This window comes from Humulus lupulus, chromosome 3, assembly GCF_963169125.1.
Source record: "Humulus lupulus chromosome 3, drHumLupu1.1, whole genome shotgun sequence".
Lineage (NCBI taxonomy): Eukaryota > Viridiplantae > Streptophyta > Magnoliopsida > Rosales > Cannabaceae > Humulus > Humulus lupulus.
In genome coordinates this window covers 255,340,106-255,357,808 of record NC_084795.1, presented here as the reverse complement: position 1 = coordinate 255,357,808, position 17,703 = coordinate 255,340,106, and the positions used below count along the sequence as shown (strand labels likewise).

At 43.3% G+C, this 17,703-nt stretch overlaps 1 protein-coding gene across 1 annotated transcript; it reads right to left on the bottom strand.

Moving 5' to 3' along the window:
* Positions 1-5,887: 5,887 nt before the first annotated feature.
* LOC133823709 (aluminum-activated malate transporter 12-like) lies at positions 5,888-11,780 on the bottom strand. The gene is made up of 6 exons (XM_062256555.1): positions 11,319-11,780; positions 11,073-11,213; positions 10,534-10,806; positions 10,279-10,403; positions 10,033-10,176; positions 5,888-6,779 (listed from the first exon to the last, which is right to left on the bottom strand). The coding sequence occupies exons 1-6, from the start codon at positions 11,626-11,628 to the stop codon at positions 6,120-6,122; spliced, it is 1,653 nt and encodes a 550-aa protein (XP_062112539.1). The 5' UTR covers positions 11,629-11,780; the 3' UTR covers positions 5,888-6,119.
* Positions 11,781-17,703: the final 5,923 nt, after the last annotated feature.

The following is a 17,703-nucleotide window of genomic DNA, read 5'->3' as shown; positions in this document are numbered from 1 at the left end:
ACCAGGAAACCTTCGTAACCTAGAAACTACATGGGAAAAGACATCATCCGTTAAAGCTTCAAGTGGGAAGTGCATAGGTTTTGGCCGTTGGAACCAAAACCCCATACGCCCCTACAACAGTTTCTACCGTATAAATGTCTACCCTAAGCGCAAGGATAAATAAAGAACTCGGCAGAAAAGAAAGGAGAATGCTATGATTATGGTAAAAATGTCCGCAATGAAAAACTCAAAATGAAAAATAATTAAAGATAAAACCCCTTCAAGCATTGGGGGTAACTACAGCGTCCACGACCGCAGCTTCGGGGGCATCTGTTTCAGCTGAGGCTGGCGGAGTCGGCTCATTGGAAGGAGGAATTTGGTCATGAGAAGGTTCAGAAGTCCCCGCCTCTCCGGGATCTCCCGCCTCAGGAGCTTCAGCACGATCGTCAATGTTATAAGTTTGGACGTACGCCTCTGGGCCCTGATCCCACACGAGTAGCTTCTCCCTCATGGCTTCGGCATCATCTCCCAGATAGCCTAACACCTCCGGGTTCACTTTCCAGAGTTGATGCATGAGGACCACATGCGATATATTAATAGTCCTGTTCAGTATCACCTCAGCATCCTCCTTCTCCTTCAACCGCTCCGCCTCGGAGGTTGCCAGCTGTGCTTCCGCGGCAGTTAGTTGGGCCCTCAATTTTTCCATTTCGGCCTTGGAGGCATCCCGCTCCCCCTTAAGAGAATCAATCGCCTTGCGCTGCTCCCTATTTTGGTTCAGCACGGATTGCTTCTCGGTCACATGCCCCCTGGCAGTGAATTGCAAAGCCCCGATCTCTTTATCCTTCTCGGCGAGCCCCAACTGAAGCATAGACACGAGATCCCTGCTCCTCTTATGGAGTTGCTCCTCGTCGTGCAGCTTACTCTGAAGAGTGGAATATTCCTCTTGCCGCTTAAGGAGGAGATCGTTCTTTGATTGCAAGCGGGCTTCCAGGGTATCTTTCTCCACCTTGGCTTGGGACAGCTCTTCCCGGAGCTTGGAGTTTTCGGTCTTAATCCCATCCGACCGCTGTCTAAACTCATTCTCTGCCTTGGCCCGGTACTCTTGATATTTGGCAAGATATTTCTTCTCCGCCTCTTCTTCAGCCGTGCGCCGGGCCTGATCAATCTTCTCCGAAGCCCCCAAGGCCTGTTGGGTCAGCTTCTGTTTCTCCGCCTCCAAGGCCTGGCGAGCCAGCTGGCTCTCCTCCAGCTGAACCAGAGCCGCACCAACCTCCCGGAACGAGCGTTCCGCGATCATAGAGGCCTGCAAGGAAAGACAACCGAATGAGCTAAAGCCGGACCAAAAGAGAGGTGATCCCAAAAAATAACAACTGACGGCTTACCCCGGACAGTTGCTGCTTCACAGCGTGTGTCAGCAACAGCGGATCCTTGCTGCTACTGATGGCCCATTTCTCAGAATTGAGCTCGCATAAGCTCAGGGCCATGTCCTCCATCATCTCAGCTCCGAACGGCGCCAATGCACGTCCGAGCCTAGGCACCAGCCTCTTCTCCAAGGCTGGACCATCCAGAACCGCTCCGGCCGGGTGAGGAGATCTCACCCCCTCGGCCAGCTCAGCCCTCTTCACGGCAGACAAGTTATCTGCCCTTCCCTGAGTAACGGCCTTCTCCGCCTCTAGCCGCCTCTTCAAAAAACTATCGGCCCGTCTTACACCCTCCAGGAGGGCAGCGGGAAAACTGGTCGGCTTCCGCGGAAAGTGGAACTTCAGGCCAGGCAGGGGAAGATTGGTTGTCTGAGAAGACGGAGACCCCGGAAGGGTGGACCCCCTTTGGGCTGGAGGAGGAGGCAGCCGGGGTATTAAGGCCCCGGTCTGTTGCTTTTGCTGCTGCGGTAGCAGAAGTAATTGCCCTTGTTGCTGCTGCTGGTTTGGATGTTGCTGTTGCTGCTGCTGCGGCGTTGGTGATTGTCCCTCTTGTTCCTGTTGCTGCTGTTGTTGTAGTTGTGATTGCTGTCGTTGCTGTTGTTGTTGCCTTCGACCGGGGGAAGAGTGTCTAAGGCGTTTGTTCTTAGCACCCTCAGCATCTCCTCCGGGACGCTTGCTCACCCCAGTTGGCCTCACGGGGAACACAAGCCCTTCCCCGTCGCTACTGCTACTCGAGACCATCATAGTCTCGGAAGGCCCTTCAGCAGGGGACTTCTCTACCCTCGGAGACGCTTGCGCCTCGCCACTTGTCTTCTTAGGGGAAGCAGCCTTACCTCCCCTACCAGCCTTGGTCTTCCGTCCTTTCCCCGTGGGCGGGTCTTGGCTGGTGGCAGCCTTCTTAATAAGCAAAGTAACCCTCCCCAACATCTTGGCTTCGGGATACTCTGCAAGAAACGTACAAAGTAAGGTTAACGAACCAACAAGCAATGAGAAAGAAGATAAGCGGAAGACAAGACAATCAGCAACATAAAAGTACAAGCAAGCCCGCCAGCAGGGAACAAGAAACAAGAAAAAGAAAAGTTTGAAAGGGACGACCATGCACGAGAAACGTGGATGGCCTTCCCCGAGCAAAACAAAACATCGCTTCCTGCTCCAGGAAGCTCCCGTACTCCTTGAAGTCCGGGAAGAACATGCTGAGAGAAGAAGGGTCAACCATGATGACACCTTCTGGCAGACTACCATCACTCAGACACCAGAGGAGCTCATCTACCCTATCACAGTACCTGTCGAAAGGTATCCTACGCGGATCTAGCCTAAGAAAACGAGGATCAAACCCCATCTGAGAGGTTTGGGAAACTTCAGACAGGCTGGGGGTGTGGATCAATCGAAAACTAGTCTTACCTCTCCCGGAGGAACTAGCCCCCGGAGCTCCTTCGTTAGGGTAAGCCGCGGCGTGGCGAGCCTCGATCTCCTCTCCCTCCGGCTGGGGGTCGGGGAACCTCTCCGCCCAACTAGGAGATAGAGTATTTTCGTCCCGAGCGACTTGGGTGATCACCTTAGACAGCTCCAGGGCAATCTGCTCCCGGATGTCAGCCGACACCTGAGTCTGCCCCCTACCACTTACTGGCTCGATATTTTGGAAGGAGGCGAGTAACCCATACTCCCTCAACGATTCGGAGGTCACAAGTCCCTCCACTCTCAACTCTTCCTCAGAAAGCCCTTCGTAGAACTTGGACCTCCTTATCATCTCCGCGCAGCGAGGTGTCCGCGGAACGACTTCTGCAAAAATCAAATACAAGCGTTAGAGATCCTCCCAAAAGGCAAATCAAACACAAAGAAACAAAGTTGAAAAGGAAAAGAGGAAACACTTACCAGGGATTTTGAAATCCAAAGATAGAGCTGGCACCCTCTTCAGCGGGAAGCCAGTCGTCAGGAACCAGTATTCCCGGAGGTCTGGAACCCTCGCGGTATGACAAGTGGGGCACATCACATCCGGGTGCCTTTCTAGCCTGTAAAACCCCACCTTGTCTGAGTGACCCCTCATAGGCTGAGACTTCAACCCATAAAAGTACAGCACCTCCTCCGGGGTAGGAGCTTCCAGTCTCCGGGACTTGCAAAAGATGAACCACCCCGCTAAGAGCTTGTAGCTGGGAGGAATTAACTGGAAGGGGGCAATCCCCGCCTTCACACAGAAATTGGCGAAGTAACTCCTTAGGGGCAAGTGCGCTCCGCACACTATGTGTGCCCAACTCCAGGCACCAAAGCCCTCGTGGCTCTGGCTAGCTGACTCGCCCAGCACCGACAGACGGTGCCACATCAGACCTGGGATGTTCTTCAGGCCTGCCTCAGAGGAATACAGCTCCAGCATGCCATAATTCCTGAAAAGGTTCGGTTTTTGGTCCATCTCCCAGATGGAACTATTGGAGGTTGGTGGGCTAGCCGCGACCGCTTTCGCCTTTCCTTTCCCCTTTCCACCAGCGATAGGAGAGCCCTTCTCTTGGGCAGATTCAGCCTCCCCCGCAGCAAGGAGTTTTTCCTTCGAGATGTTCGTCACTGGACAAAAGAAAAGAAAGAAGAAAACACTCTAAGCAGTCAGCACCCTTGTCATACCCTAGTGGTATCAAAGGCGTCGGGGAGACCCTCCTCGAAAACTGCTTGGAGAGGCTCCCACCGAGCTTACCGAGGGATTGGCACCATGCCACCCGAAGGACAGCAAGGAACCAGACTCAGACCCCGAGCCTAAGCCCACCAAAAGAAGTGTTTTTCCAGAGAAAGACACCCTAAAGGCGTTCATGCTTATGCCCTAAAACAGCAAAACAAGGGACGACTTTCCAAACGCAAATCGCCAAAACATGCAGAAAAGGCTACTTATCGACTCACAATCAATCACATGCCTACTAAAGCCCTATTCACAAATGCACATAAGCAATAATGGCAGAAACCTCTACTCTAACAACTACCAACAACCTAAGGTTTGGGAGGAAAGAGCAAAGTAGAAATACTTACTGATATTCGGGTAGTTGGAGGTTGAAGGAGTAACTGGATCACTGCACAGCACGATCGCGAGAAGTAAAAGCTGCAAAGACGAACGGCGATTCAAACCAGGAACTTCGGGGAATAAACCCACTGCCAAATCAAAAAGAAAAGTTTCCAGATACTTGCCAAAAGAAATGGCGAGTTCGGGGGAACGTAAGCTGGGAAGCCTGAGAGTTCGAAGGTTTGGAAATCTGAAAATCCTAAAGATGGAGAATCTGAAAGCGTAAAGAGGAAGAAAGGTCCTTTCCCTCGTTTTTATAGCAGGGAAGAGGCCGTTTCGAATTCCTCAAGTGGACGGTCCCGATCTTCCCATTCCGTGTGCATCAGATCCAACGGCTGGAGAGGAAGCGACGATCCTATTTATGACTCCTCGGATGGGAATAAAGTATTTATTTCCCATCATTGCACCACCTCGGGCCCAGAGTACCATTAAAAACCGTCAAATCATTAGTTAGATGACTGACGCACGCATACTCAACCAGTCGCCTCACGCACACGTCTTGGTCGCAGAACCATTCCCAGAATGACACGTGGTCCTTGCCGCACTTGAGTACTTGATCTCAAACAGAAGAAATTCTCTTTCTTTTCCATACTAACACTCAGGCGGGAAAAAGGAACCCTTCCGGGAACACAGAAGGTACCCCCTCGCCTAATCTAAGAAACCGATTGTACAAGCTCCCGGATCCCTCAAAGCTCCGTGACCTTGGGGGGTAAATGTTATCCAGATTTCCGGATAGCGTTTAGATTGATGGCCTCGGGGAAGCAGAATTATCGATGTCTTTCACGATAGGTGACCAGAGCTCGCGGATATACAGAAAGGCTTCACCTCTCCCGCTTGGTGTCCGGATTACTCTTCCAAGCAAACACAATACGGAAACTCGTCAACTCTCCCGGACTCCCGAAGGGGTATCCTTCGGGGAAGCTCCTTCCAGGAGAAGCTCTTCGAGTGGTCTCCGCGGAAGCAGTTCCGTGCCTCGCACGGAACAAAGCCAAACGGTCGAGTCCTGGAGGAGGCATATTTGGAATGATATCCGCCTGACACAGGATCCCGCCTGACACGCCCGTCAGGTCAAAGCCGCACACATCCCAGCACGCCTAAGGGTACCTTTTCGCCTACTGTTCCGCTGACAACTTGGAAAAGACGGCTGACTTTGTGTGTTCCCCATACTTTCACGTAAATATACCCACATAGAGTCTTGTAGCCATGCTACTACAGTAATTGTATCCCTATTTATGGCTGGTGTAATTAAGACTCAGGTACGTAGAGAAAAACCCTAATCCAAAACCCTAGCTATAAAGACCCCTTCATTTTACAAGAAGAGGGACGAACAAATCATATAGCAAAAACTCTACTAAAATCTCTCTAGCTTCATCTTCTTCAAGAGAACCCGAGAGAAACATTGTGAGTGTGGGAAGTTCTTATGCACCAGCCATCTTACTGTAATCTTTTCCAAGTATAATAACATCGACTCGTGGACTAGGGCTTGTTAACGCCTGAACCACGTAAAAACACTGTTTGTTTAGTTACATTTCAGTATTTCTACAGTTCTTATCTTTTTATTATTCTGTTAGTTATTCGTTTCCGAAAAACTCGGTAAACAATATCCTATCTAAAAATATTAAAAAAAAAAAAACTCTTAATCATGATAAATTTAGAACACAAGTGTTTTGATAAAATTTATCCTAGTCAGCTCCATGAGAGGGCAACTGATTTTGGACAACGTTGACTCTTGGAGTTTCACAGGTAACAGTAACACTGTCATCTTCCTTATACTCAGCAAAACAAGCCAATCTTCCCAACTCCTCAACTTCCTCAATAACAATATCAAGCTTCGCCACTGTCTCAACCAGCAACGAAGCAAACGCCGCAAACGGCAGAGCTTCCGAGAACTCCAGGCTGGTTATGGCGATCTTGCTGAGCTGAGGCCTCAGCATCTTGTTTTGACTACGGTTGTTGATCTCTCCTCCTTTGCTTTTCCACTCCATCAAGGCTGACGAGTCAGTCTTCACGCTAGACAGGTGTGAATGGCTGAACAAGTGCGGTTGTTTCTGTTCGCTTTCTCGCGGTGTACGCTTCCCCGCCGAGGCAGCGTGCGCCGCGGCTAAGGCCAGCATGTTGTTTGTGGCGGAGCCACCTTTGTCTGAGCCAAGGAAGAGGCGGGGTTGGGATTTGATGGCCGTGTTCAGGTCTTGTAAGGCCTCGTGGAGGTGGTCTGAGAGGATCTCCGGCGAGCAATGGCGGCGGTTTTTTATGCTGGTGGCTAGCTCCCTAAGAGCTTTTGACACTTCTTTTGCTACTCTGATGCATGGATCTTTGAATAGAGTTCGTACTGATTTTGGGGTCTGAAACACAGATAAATAATTATTATGATATTAATTACAGCTATTTTGCTAAGATAATTAATTATGCTTATAAATTTACAAAATACACACTCAAAACAATCTTTTTTAAAAAACTGATTTACAAAAATATAATTGCACATTGAAATATGTTATATTGAAAAGTAATTAGTTGCAAAATGATATTGTTTTTTAGATTATTTTTTACAAAAAATTATCAAAAAAACAAGGTGACGGTACAAAATAACTAAAAAAATTCATATTGCAAAATCATCCTTTAATCAAATTAATATTAATATATGGAATATTATGCTCTAACTAGATCATGAAAATAAGCATCATTGTTTGTAAAAGCACTTATCGTTGTTGCTATATATTATATATAAGTAAATCTAATCTTCGATCGAATCATAGTATCTCTATTCATCTTTAACTAATAATTTATATATTTTTTGAAAATTTTAAATATTATATTTAAATATTTGCGAGACATAATAGAATATTAATTAAACTTGGATGGGTGATTTGAATTCACTACTTTAGGTTACTATTATTTTATATGAATTTTAAAAGTATGAACTGATAACGAGGTTGTTGGTTTTGTCCCCGACATATCACTTCTATATAATAAGTATGTAGATAACGAAAATTTTTTGTTTTAACAGTTTTTTATTTTTTTAATGTTAACTTTAACGGAATATTCTTATATTTAAAATAATATTTTTATATTTAACGGTAGTTTGTAAAGACTTAACTTAAATAAAATAAAATAAATATTTAAAAAAATTAAAATATGATATTTTTAAGATATTTTACAATGATAATTATTTAAAAATAATTAATAATTAATAATTAAACAAATTAAAATATGATATTTTTGAGATATTTTACAATGATAATTATTTAAAAATAATAAAATCATATGTTTTACAACTTAAATAAAATTTAATTAAACTTAAGCTCATTTATTAGAATAATATTATATTAAACATATAATATAATCTACTTTCAATTAGCAACAAATTTTTTTTTTTTTAAATAGCAAGAAACTTAAATTTAAAATTCATGTATAATATTTAATATTAGTTTAAACATATAATATATAATCTATTGTTGTCACTCCCAAGTTCACAAACTAGAACAAATATAAACCTAAACAAAAATAAATAAATTCTTTAATTAAAATAGGATATTTATTTGAAATTTATATGATATTAATATAAATTTAATAAAAATAATTAATAAATTTTATAAATAAAACTTAATAAATATGCATATTGCATATTGCTTGTATCTAGTATATAGTAAAGTGCGTTGTATGAGTCACATATTTTAGTTTAGTATACATATACGTGGTGATTAAGGAATAGAATTACGGTAATAATATATATAAAGAAAAAAGAATATGAAAATGATATATTTAACATGATAAGGGGACAACAATATTATTCAGATTAGATGCGCAGACAAAAGAAGTAAATATAATATATTAAGATTAAAGTGCTGAAAGCTTATCATATAGAAGAATGTCAAAAAAATTATGAAGAAAATTCATGGGTTCCAAAAAGTGGATACATCGTACACACAAAATAAAAAAGATGAATCTTATTCTCTTATATGTCCCGTGAGAACAAAATCAAAAATTAAATTCATAATTAATAAAAAGTTCTTAAATTAATCCGAGATTTGTGATAATTATTAGACAGATAATGTAAACTAGTATGATTAAAGAATATATATATATATATCTTCTATATAATAAATGTATAAATATGGAAATTTTTTTATTTTAAGGGTTTTTTTATTTTTTTAAAGTTAACTTTAACATAATATATGCTTATATATAACATAATATTTTTATATTTAATGGTAGTTTGTAAATATTTAAACTTAAATAAAATAAAATAAATAATTAAAAAAAATATTAAAATAAGATATTTTTGAGATATTTTACAACAATAATTATTTAAAAATAATAAATAATTAAATAAATTAAAATATAATATTTTTGAGATATTTTAAAATAATAATTATTTAAAAATAATAAAATCATACATTTTATAACTTAAATAAAATTTAATTAAATTTAAACTCACTTATTAGAATAATATCATATTAAACATATAATATAATCTACTGTGAATTAGCAATAAATTGTTTTTAAAAAAAAACTATAGCAAGAAACTTAAATTTAAAATCAACGTTTAATATTTAATATTACATTAAACATATAATATATAATCTCTTGTTGTCACTCCCAAATTCAAAAAGTAGAACAAATATAAACTTAAACAAAAATAAATAAATTATTTAATTAAAATTAGATATTTATTTGACATTAGTATAAATTTAATAAAACTAAACAAACGTGCATATTGTACGTTGCTTGTATCTAGTATATATATATATGTGTGTGTATATCTTCTATATAAAAAGTGTGTAGATAACAGAAATTCTTGGTTTTAACGATTTTTATTTTTTTTCCGTTAACTTTAACTGAATATTCTTATATTTAATAGTAGATTGTAAACATGATTTAAACTTAAATAAATAAATAAGTAAACAAATTAAAATAATATATTTTTAAGATATTAATGATAATTATTTAAAAATAATAAAACCATACATAATATAACTTAAATAAAATTTAATTAAACTTAATATTATATTAGATATATATAATATACAATTTTTTGTTGTCACTGCCAAATTCAAAAACTATAACAAACATAAACTTAAATAAAAATAAATTAATTAATTTATTAAAATATAATAGTTTGTTTTTTATCAAGTGATCCAAGTTTTTTTTCTTCATCAAATTTACCAAAAGATATTGTGATATACATTAGAAACTAAAAATAGTTATGTATGTGTACTACTATCTACACTGTGACTTTTTCTATTCTTATTTTATTTCTATTATTAATTTCTTTTTACATATTATTGTATTTTGTATATAAGTCATATAATCATGTAAATATATATATGTCAACATTGCGTTTAGATGTCATATATGTAGAAATTATTGATATATTATAGAACTATAATTGATTCTATTATATATATATATATAAACAATGAATCAATTTTTATTAAAATTATAAACAATATTTATAACTTTAAAACTAAACAAACGTGTATTTAACATTGCTTCTATCTAGTATATATATATATATATTTATATGAATAATGTTGTATATTTTTATTATTTGCAATTTGATGATTAATTTGTATGCGTTGAATTAATAATTATTACCTGAATTTCAGTTTGCAAACAGCCATGAAGAGCTACGACAGTGTATCCAAATTGGCGAAGAACTCCTCCCAATTTAACATAGTGCTGCCATGGATATCTGTGACAGTGTCTTGAGTGCCTTGGCTCCCAACTTGCATGTAAAGCCTGTTCAAATATATATATATATATATATGTAATTATTTTCATAAATGATTACAATTAAAAAATATTAAGTATAGTAAGCATTTAAATAATAATTACATATACCATTGTCTCATCAATAGATTTGGAGTCTAAAACAGCCTTGAAACCTTTGTATACGAGATCTTCTTCAGCTGATTTGTCAACATCTTCTTCAAGTACATCAACGTTGAAATATTCATCCACACAAGCTGCGAATAATTACTTAATACAAATATTAATGTTTTAACACAAAATGTAATTATATTTATTCTTAATTAATTAATTAATTTAATGGTAATAATATATATATATATATATACTATATGATGATTAGATTACCTTCAATGGATTTGGCTATGCATTCAAGCTTGAAAACAGTGTTATTGTGAAGGTCTTCCCCGGACCAGTTTGGAAAAACGAGTAGACTCATAAGTAGGCAAATACCACAGCCGATTGCAATGGTGTAGAATCGTTCATGAGCGATTTTTAACACATTGTGGACTCGGTAACTCGACACAGTTATCAGATTAAACGTCAACATGAATATTACAACCCCATAATCAAAGTTCTTCTTTATGTAGGGAAAGAATCTTAAATAAGTTGATAATGCTCCTGCCAAAACCAATTAAAATACCCATCTTTATAAAAAAAAATACAAAATACAAAATACAAAAAAAAATTATATATATTTATTATTATACTATTTCAATCCCCATTCAATTTACAACCTCAAATTTGAGATTTTCTTTCTATATATCTGGTTGGACAATTATTAAAGTCAGCAGAAATGAATCCTTCTTACTTTTTTTCTTTCTTGCACAAGAAGTGAATATATTTATTAAAATGGTGATAAATAAGAAATAATTTGCGTAGCTTACCAATGACAAAAACAGCTGTTCCGATAAAAACAGCTCGGAAAACGTGACCGGTTTCAGTGGCTATGTACTCCACCAAGAATGCCAATGATCCAGCTATCAAAGTTCCTAATCCTCTGTTTAGTCCTTTGCACAAAGTTGCCCCTAAAACCAAAATAATAAAGAAAAAAGACTTGGTTATTTTTCTAAATCATATTTCTATCAAAAGGAAAAAATAAAAGAGACTAATAACTAAACTAATTAATATACCCGCGGTGAACTCAAGAACGACAACAACGGTCATCACAGCCCAAATGGCATTCTGTCCAATCCCTTCAAACAAAGGCTCCATCAAATACAACAACGAAACCAGTGTTAGTGACAAACCAACTTTCAAGGCATGAATCACTCTCCTTGGATCTTCTTTCCCAACTCTCCACATAGTTTTCCAAACCAATTTAGGAAGCCTTTTCACTTTCTCTAGATAATACTTCATTTTCTCTCCCTTTACTACACTTTTTCCAGAGTCCTCATTCCCAGCCATGTCCACTTCCATTCCTGCACGAACTTTTGGTACCATTTTCTAGTGACTATTGATAATGATGATGAAGATACTAGTATGTAATGCTCAAGTATTTGGGTAGTAATGAATAAAATTTTTTAGTATATGAACTTGGTAAAACGAAATGATAGGGAGTGAGGGACTAATAAATTTGATGGGTTGGGAGTTTTTAATTTATAAATTAAGAAATAAATAAAAAAAAAACCCAACTTTCTGTAATGGCGTTGGAGGGGCTTTTTATAATGTTGAGAAACATCAACAGGTGTCCTGCTGTACTCACATGCCTATGTATAAAAGTAGATCATTGATAGTAATTGTGGGTTGCTTTCACAAGAGCTAGAAGTCAAAACAAAGTGGAAAAGAACAGCTTGATTGATACAATAAAAAACATTTGTTTACAAATTAGTTGAGGCTCATAATAATCTAGTAGTAAACAATTAACATCATCATTTTGATTCTTTTAATATGATTACTAAAATGGAAAAAGAAAGATGAGTAGTGATAACATAAAAATTAAGCATTTTTTTTTTCTTCTTGTAAATTAAATATCGCTTTCAATTTCAATTTCAATTCAAATGTCTAAATATTTTTATTATTGTGATCTCAAATTTGATGTAAAAGTGGAATCATACATTTATAGCATATGTACATTCACACTTTCCTATATATATAACTCTAACGATTCCAAAACCAACTTGATAAAAAAATAACATGAATTTTAGTGGGTTTTTAATATGATTTACATTTATAGCATGATAAATTGGTAATCAACCTTATTGTAGAAATTTGTTCATAAACAACATTAATTATGGTCTCCCTTTAATTTTGACAGGTTAAATTTCACTATCAAACATCCATGCATTATTAATGAATTAGCTTAAGAATAGTTAAGATGACTTTGCATTTTTTTTTCTTCATTTTTGTACTTTACAAAACGAATATTTTGTACATTGAACTCTCTTTCACCAATCAAAAAGATTTTCTCAACAATTTAAAAGTTTGCATTGGTTCATACACAAACGCGTTTTCACAATACTAAGTTTTTGTCGATTCAATTGTCAATTTTTACAAAGAAAAAAATTGATGTGCCCTCGTGATTTTTGAGTGTAGTACCTTAAACATCAAATTTCATGAAAAAAAAAACTCAAGTTGGACACATGATTTTGTAGTTGGATCAACGGTCCACCGGCCGTTGACCAAATTAAAAACTTGTAAGATGAGCAATTTTTATGCATAGTGTAATAAGTTAGTCAGTCACGGAGAGGAGTCCATATATAGATTTAGCTTTCATATTCATATCTATGGGAAAAAAAATAATTGGGCCTCTTATCCCCATTTCCTGTCAGGGTTTTGGGCCCTCGCCCCGGCCCACGGTCAGAGGGACCGGTTCGGTATTTGGGCCTAGTCCGCGGACTACGGACTGGGCCTGTGTAGAAGGGTCCGGGACGTCCCTCCGGGTTCATGTTCAGCTTGAACGGTCCCGGCACTGTCCGGAGTGCCCCGGACCGCCGCGGCCATCGCGTCCCGGTCCCGGGCCCAGAATGGTCCGGGCCCGAAGTAACGCAGCGGGCCAAGGGTAAACGAACCTGGACCGCTTCATCCCCATGCTATGGGTCAGGCGTCCAGGACACTGAAGCCGCCTCATTTCGCGTGGGTCTTGTCCCCCCACTTTTCACCTGCAGAAAGGGTCTCCTTGGGATTATCTGCTGGCGTGTCAGGACTGCGCAGCCAAGTACTCTGACCGGTCTTGTCCCCTGAATCAGCCTCGTGATTCGAAGTGGTCAGAGCCAAAGTGCCGTTTTGTCGGGAGAATGCTTGCATCTCAGGGCAACTGATTGGGCCTGAGCTGGTTCGGGTTTGGTGTTCTGTATATCTTTTTAGCTCGGGCCTCCACTAGGAAGGCCCCTTGTGCACATTCCCCAAATGGATCCAGGCCAGGCCCGGCCCAAACCTGATGTCCCCCTCGTCCTATAAATATAAGTTGTAATGCAACGTAGAAGGGGAGAGAAGGCAGAAACTCTGCTCAAATACAGTTAAACAACTCCATTGTAAAAGCTTATCCTAGCTCTAATACAGACTTATATACAGACTCGTGGACTAAGGCTAGTTAATGCCCCAACCACGTAAAAATCTTGTGTCGATCTTCCATTCTCATTATTATTATCAGTAAATATCCTTCTTTAAGATAGTTGCCGAAAATCTCGGTTAACAGTTTGGTGCTTTCATTGAGAGCTGAAGGAAGCTAGCGCCAACGTCAGGCCTTTACTACGATGGTGAACACTCGTAACACCACCTTCGACCCTGCCAACCCGGAGCAGGGCAACGGAGACCCACTGCCTTCTCAGCGCATCCCTCAAAACCTGCCTGAAGACGTGCCTCCTCAGACGTCTCACCAAGACGAGTCGCAAGACTACGAGGGTGAGACAGAGTACGAAGTAGGAAACGAAGAAGAGTACTATGAGGAGGAGAACGAGGGGGAGTATCATGATGAAGCCGCGGATCCCGAGGTCCCTCGCGACGATCAGCAAGACCTGGAGGTGACTAGACTGAGGCAGCAGATCCTGGATCAGTAAGCCAGGATGGCCGAGCAGGCGGAGGCACACCGCCGGGTGCAAGAGTCTCTCCATGCCCTGTAAGCACTGATGGCCGCACAGGGCTCGGCGGCCAACCCCGCAGTTGGCCTGCACCCAGAAACGCAACAACCCGCTCCCCAAGCGCAAACCGGGGGCCCCAGGGGGGCCAGCCCGATCCGTTTCCAAGAGCCTCCCCCCGACACGGCTCCGAAAGTCCCGGACAGGGAGCGACGGACGACTCGGAAAAAGACTACCCCCGTCAGTAAAGCCGGGGCACGTTCACGGCCGTTACCTAGGAAAGAGAAGGTGTGCCCTGTCCCAGGACGAGGCCACCCAATCGATCCGCAGGGGGTACGGCCGCAGGACGGTCAGCCCCGGCCCGCCCCAAGGGCGAACGGGAGGGAAAAGTCTTTGCACCCGAGTGCCTCGGTCAACAAGAACCATCGGGAACGATCCCGCCGCGAGGATCGTGACGCTCTCAGCTCCGGGGACGACACTTCCCGGGTAGATTTACGTGACGGACTAAATGCCCGGAAAGAGCGGGCCCGCAAGAAAAAAATCCTTCCTCGAAACGGCGACCTCAGGAACGACATAAACGACAGGCGGAACGAGAGAATCCCCCTGGAGGACGGCGCGACCAGGCAGCTCATGGAGCAACTGGCAGCATTAAAAAAGGTCACCGACCGCTTGGTCCGCAAGCAAGAGGGCGCGGACACTGACTCTGACGAAGAGGACAAGGAGCCGTGCGCGAGGCATATCCTAGACGCCGTGTTGCCCAAGGGGTTCAAGATGCCAAGTCTCACCACCTACACTGGAAGCACGGACCCTAGGGATCATCTGTCCCGGTACAGCCGACTCATGACCGTGGCTCATGTCAGCGACAACGGCAAATGCCTCTGCTTCTCCATCACGTTGGGCGGTCCCGCCGAAGAGTGGTGGAAAAGGCTTAAACCGGGGTCCATCCAAACATGGTCCGGGCTACAGTCGGCTTTTCGGAAGCAATTCGTGGCCGCCATGAGGATGGACATGCAAATCAGTGCCCTCGACAATATTAAGCAAATGCCCGCAGAAACACTGAGGGCCTACATCCAGCGCTTCACTGAAGAAGCCTCCAAGACAAAGGTCGACGACGGACAGCGCCTGGTGGCACTACAGTCTGGAATCCGGGCCGGGTCCCCGCTCTGGGACGACATGCAGCGCAATAAAGCCGCCACCCTAGAAGAATTTATTAGGAGGGCCCAAGGATTCATCAATTGGGAGGAGGCCCAGATCCAGGCCTTCGGATGGCCCTCGCCTCCTCATCCAGTCCCTCAGACGATTCCAGGAGGTGCGGGACATTTCCCCGCGCAGTCATACGCATCGCCCCTCATCGTCCTGGGGGCAGTTGTCGCGCCCGGCATTAGTTACACGCCTACGGTGTACGGTCCTGCCGCTTCGGGATACGCCCTGGCCCAGTCAACGCCCTTCTCCGGGTATGGTGTCGCGCCAGCGGGGCACAGCATGGCCCCCGTCGTGGCCCAGCAATCGCAGACCGGGGTAACCGAGGCAAGCGTGAATCCCTCCCGGAGTAAGCGGGCCGGCAAAGGCCAGAACCGGCCGGAGTCGGCCAAAAAAAGAGAAGAGGGGCTATGAGCCCCAATACTCGGAATACACTAACTTGGTGGATACCCGGGAAAACATCTACCTGGCTACAGAAAGAGCGGTCCATTACCGGAAACCTAGCCCCATGTTTAAGGGGGGGGGGGGGGGGGAGGAACCCCAGAGACACCAGCAAACGGTGCGCCTATCACAAAGATGTGGGCCACACCACCGACGAATGTCGGCAGCTCAAAGATGAAATTGAAAACCTCATCAAGCTGGGACACCTCCATCAGTGGGTAAGGATGCCCATAGGCGTCCCGGGCATGGCAGCAAATCCCGGGCAGTCTGCGGCGCCGGCAACAACTCGTGCATACCCACCCCAAGGAGGGTATGCGCAAGGGCTCCCGGCACAGACCCCTCAGGGGGCCGTCGCCACGCAGGCCCCCGGTCCTGGGATGCCCTATCCTTCCGGGGCAGCGCCCCCTCGAGTGGACGGGCACGTGTCGACCATATCAGGCGGACCCCACCTAGGAGGCCCTTCGAAGAATGATCAAAAGCGCTATCTGAGCGAGCTGGACCATGACCAAGAAGTTTGCGCCCTCGTCCAGGCCCCTGCTCAGCACCCCAAACTGATGAACCTCCCCATCACGTTCACGGAAGACGACGCCCGTAACGTCCATTTCCCGCACCACGACCCACTGGTCATAGATGCTTAAATTGCCAACAAGATGGTGTCCCGAGTGTTGGTGGATGATGGAAGCTCTGTCAACTTGTTGTTCAAATCCTCCTTTGCCGCCATTGGCCTAACGGAGGCTGATCTGGCGTCATGCCCGACCCAAATCTACGGCTTCAACGGAGACGCACTCCTCCCCATGGGAAAGGTCCAACTGCCTGTTACTCTGGGGGACGCATTGCAGCAATCGTTCAAGTTCTGCACCTTTGTGGTGGTGGATTGCCCGACCGCTTACAACGCCATCTTTGGCCGGCCCGCCCTGGTCGAGTTCGGGGCCATCACCTCCATCCGCCATCTATGCATGAAGTTCCCGTGCAGCAACGGAGGGATTGGGACGGCCCGCGGAGACCAGAAAAGCGCGCGGAAGTGTTACCATATCTCTGCCCGTCCCGTTTGTATGGTCCGGGATGAGCCCGTCGGGCCGGCACTCCGCCCGCCCGAGCAAGCTATCCAAGACGAAGACGATCTGGACCCACGGTTGGGAGAGGAACGCACCCTTGAGCCAATGGACGAAATAGAAGAGGTATGCATCAGCGAGTCCGACCCTGCCAGGGTCATCCAAGTGGGAAAGAGCCTGCCGGAAGACATTCGGGCCGCCATTATCGCCCAAGTCAAGGAAAACCAGGATCTTCTAGCATGGTCCCACTCCGATATGACTGGGATCGACCGCAATATCATATGCCACGCGTTGAGTATTGACCCAAACGCGACCCCGGTCCGCCAGAAGCGCAGACCTTTGGGGACGGAAAGGGCCGAGGCCCTCAAGCTGGAGGTAGAGAAGCTGTCTTCCATTAACTTCATCCGCGAAGCCGTGTACCCCGTATGGCTGGCCAACCCGGTCTTGGTGCCGAAGCCTAACGGGACGTGGAGGACCTGCATCGACTTCACGGACCTCAACAAAGCATGTCCGAAGGACTGTTTCCCGCTCCCCCGGATAGACCAAATGGTGGATGCTACGTCCGGTTACGAGATCTTGAGTTTCATGGACGCCTACTCAGGCTACAACCAGATCTCCATGCACGTGGCAGATCAGGAGCACACCAGTTTCCAAACTGACAAGGGCATCTACTGCTATGTCGTCATGCCTTTCGTACTCAAGAATGTCGGAGCAACCTACCAGAGGCTCGTCAATCGAATGTTTAGGGCCCAGCTGGGGCGAAACATAGAAGTATACATCGACGATATGCTGGTCAAATCCAAGATGTC

What these genes read in the sequence shown, in the direction of transcription:
- LOC133823709 (XM_062256555.1), bottom strand. Translation starts at nt 11,628, where the DNA reads ATGGTACCAAAAGTTCGTGCAGGAATGGAAGTGGACATGGCTGGGAAT. An exon ending in AATCTATTGATGAGACAATG is followed by an intron (nt 10,177 to 10,278) that starts GTATATGTAATT and finishes ATATTTGAACAG; the next exon opens with GCTTTACATGCAAGTTGGGA. An exon ending in GTTTGCAAACTGAAATTCAG is followed by an intron (nt 6,780 to 10,032) that starts GTAATAATTATT and finishes TCTGTGTTTCAG; the next exon opens with ACCCCAAAATCAGTACGAAC.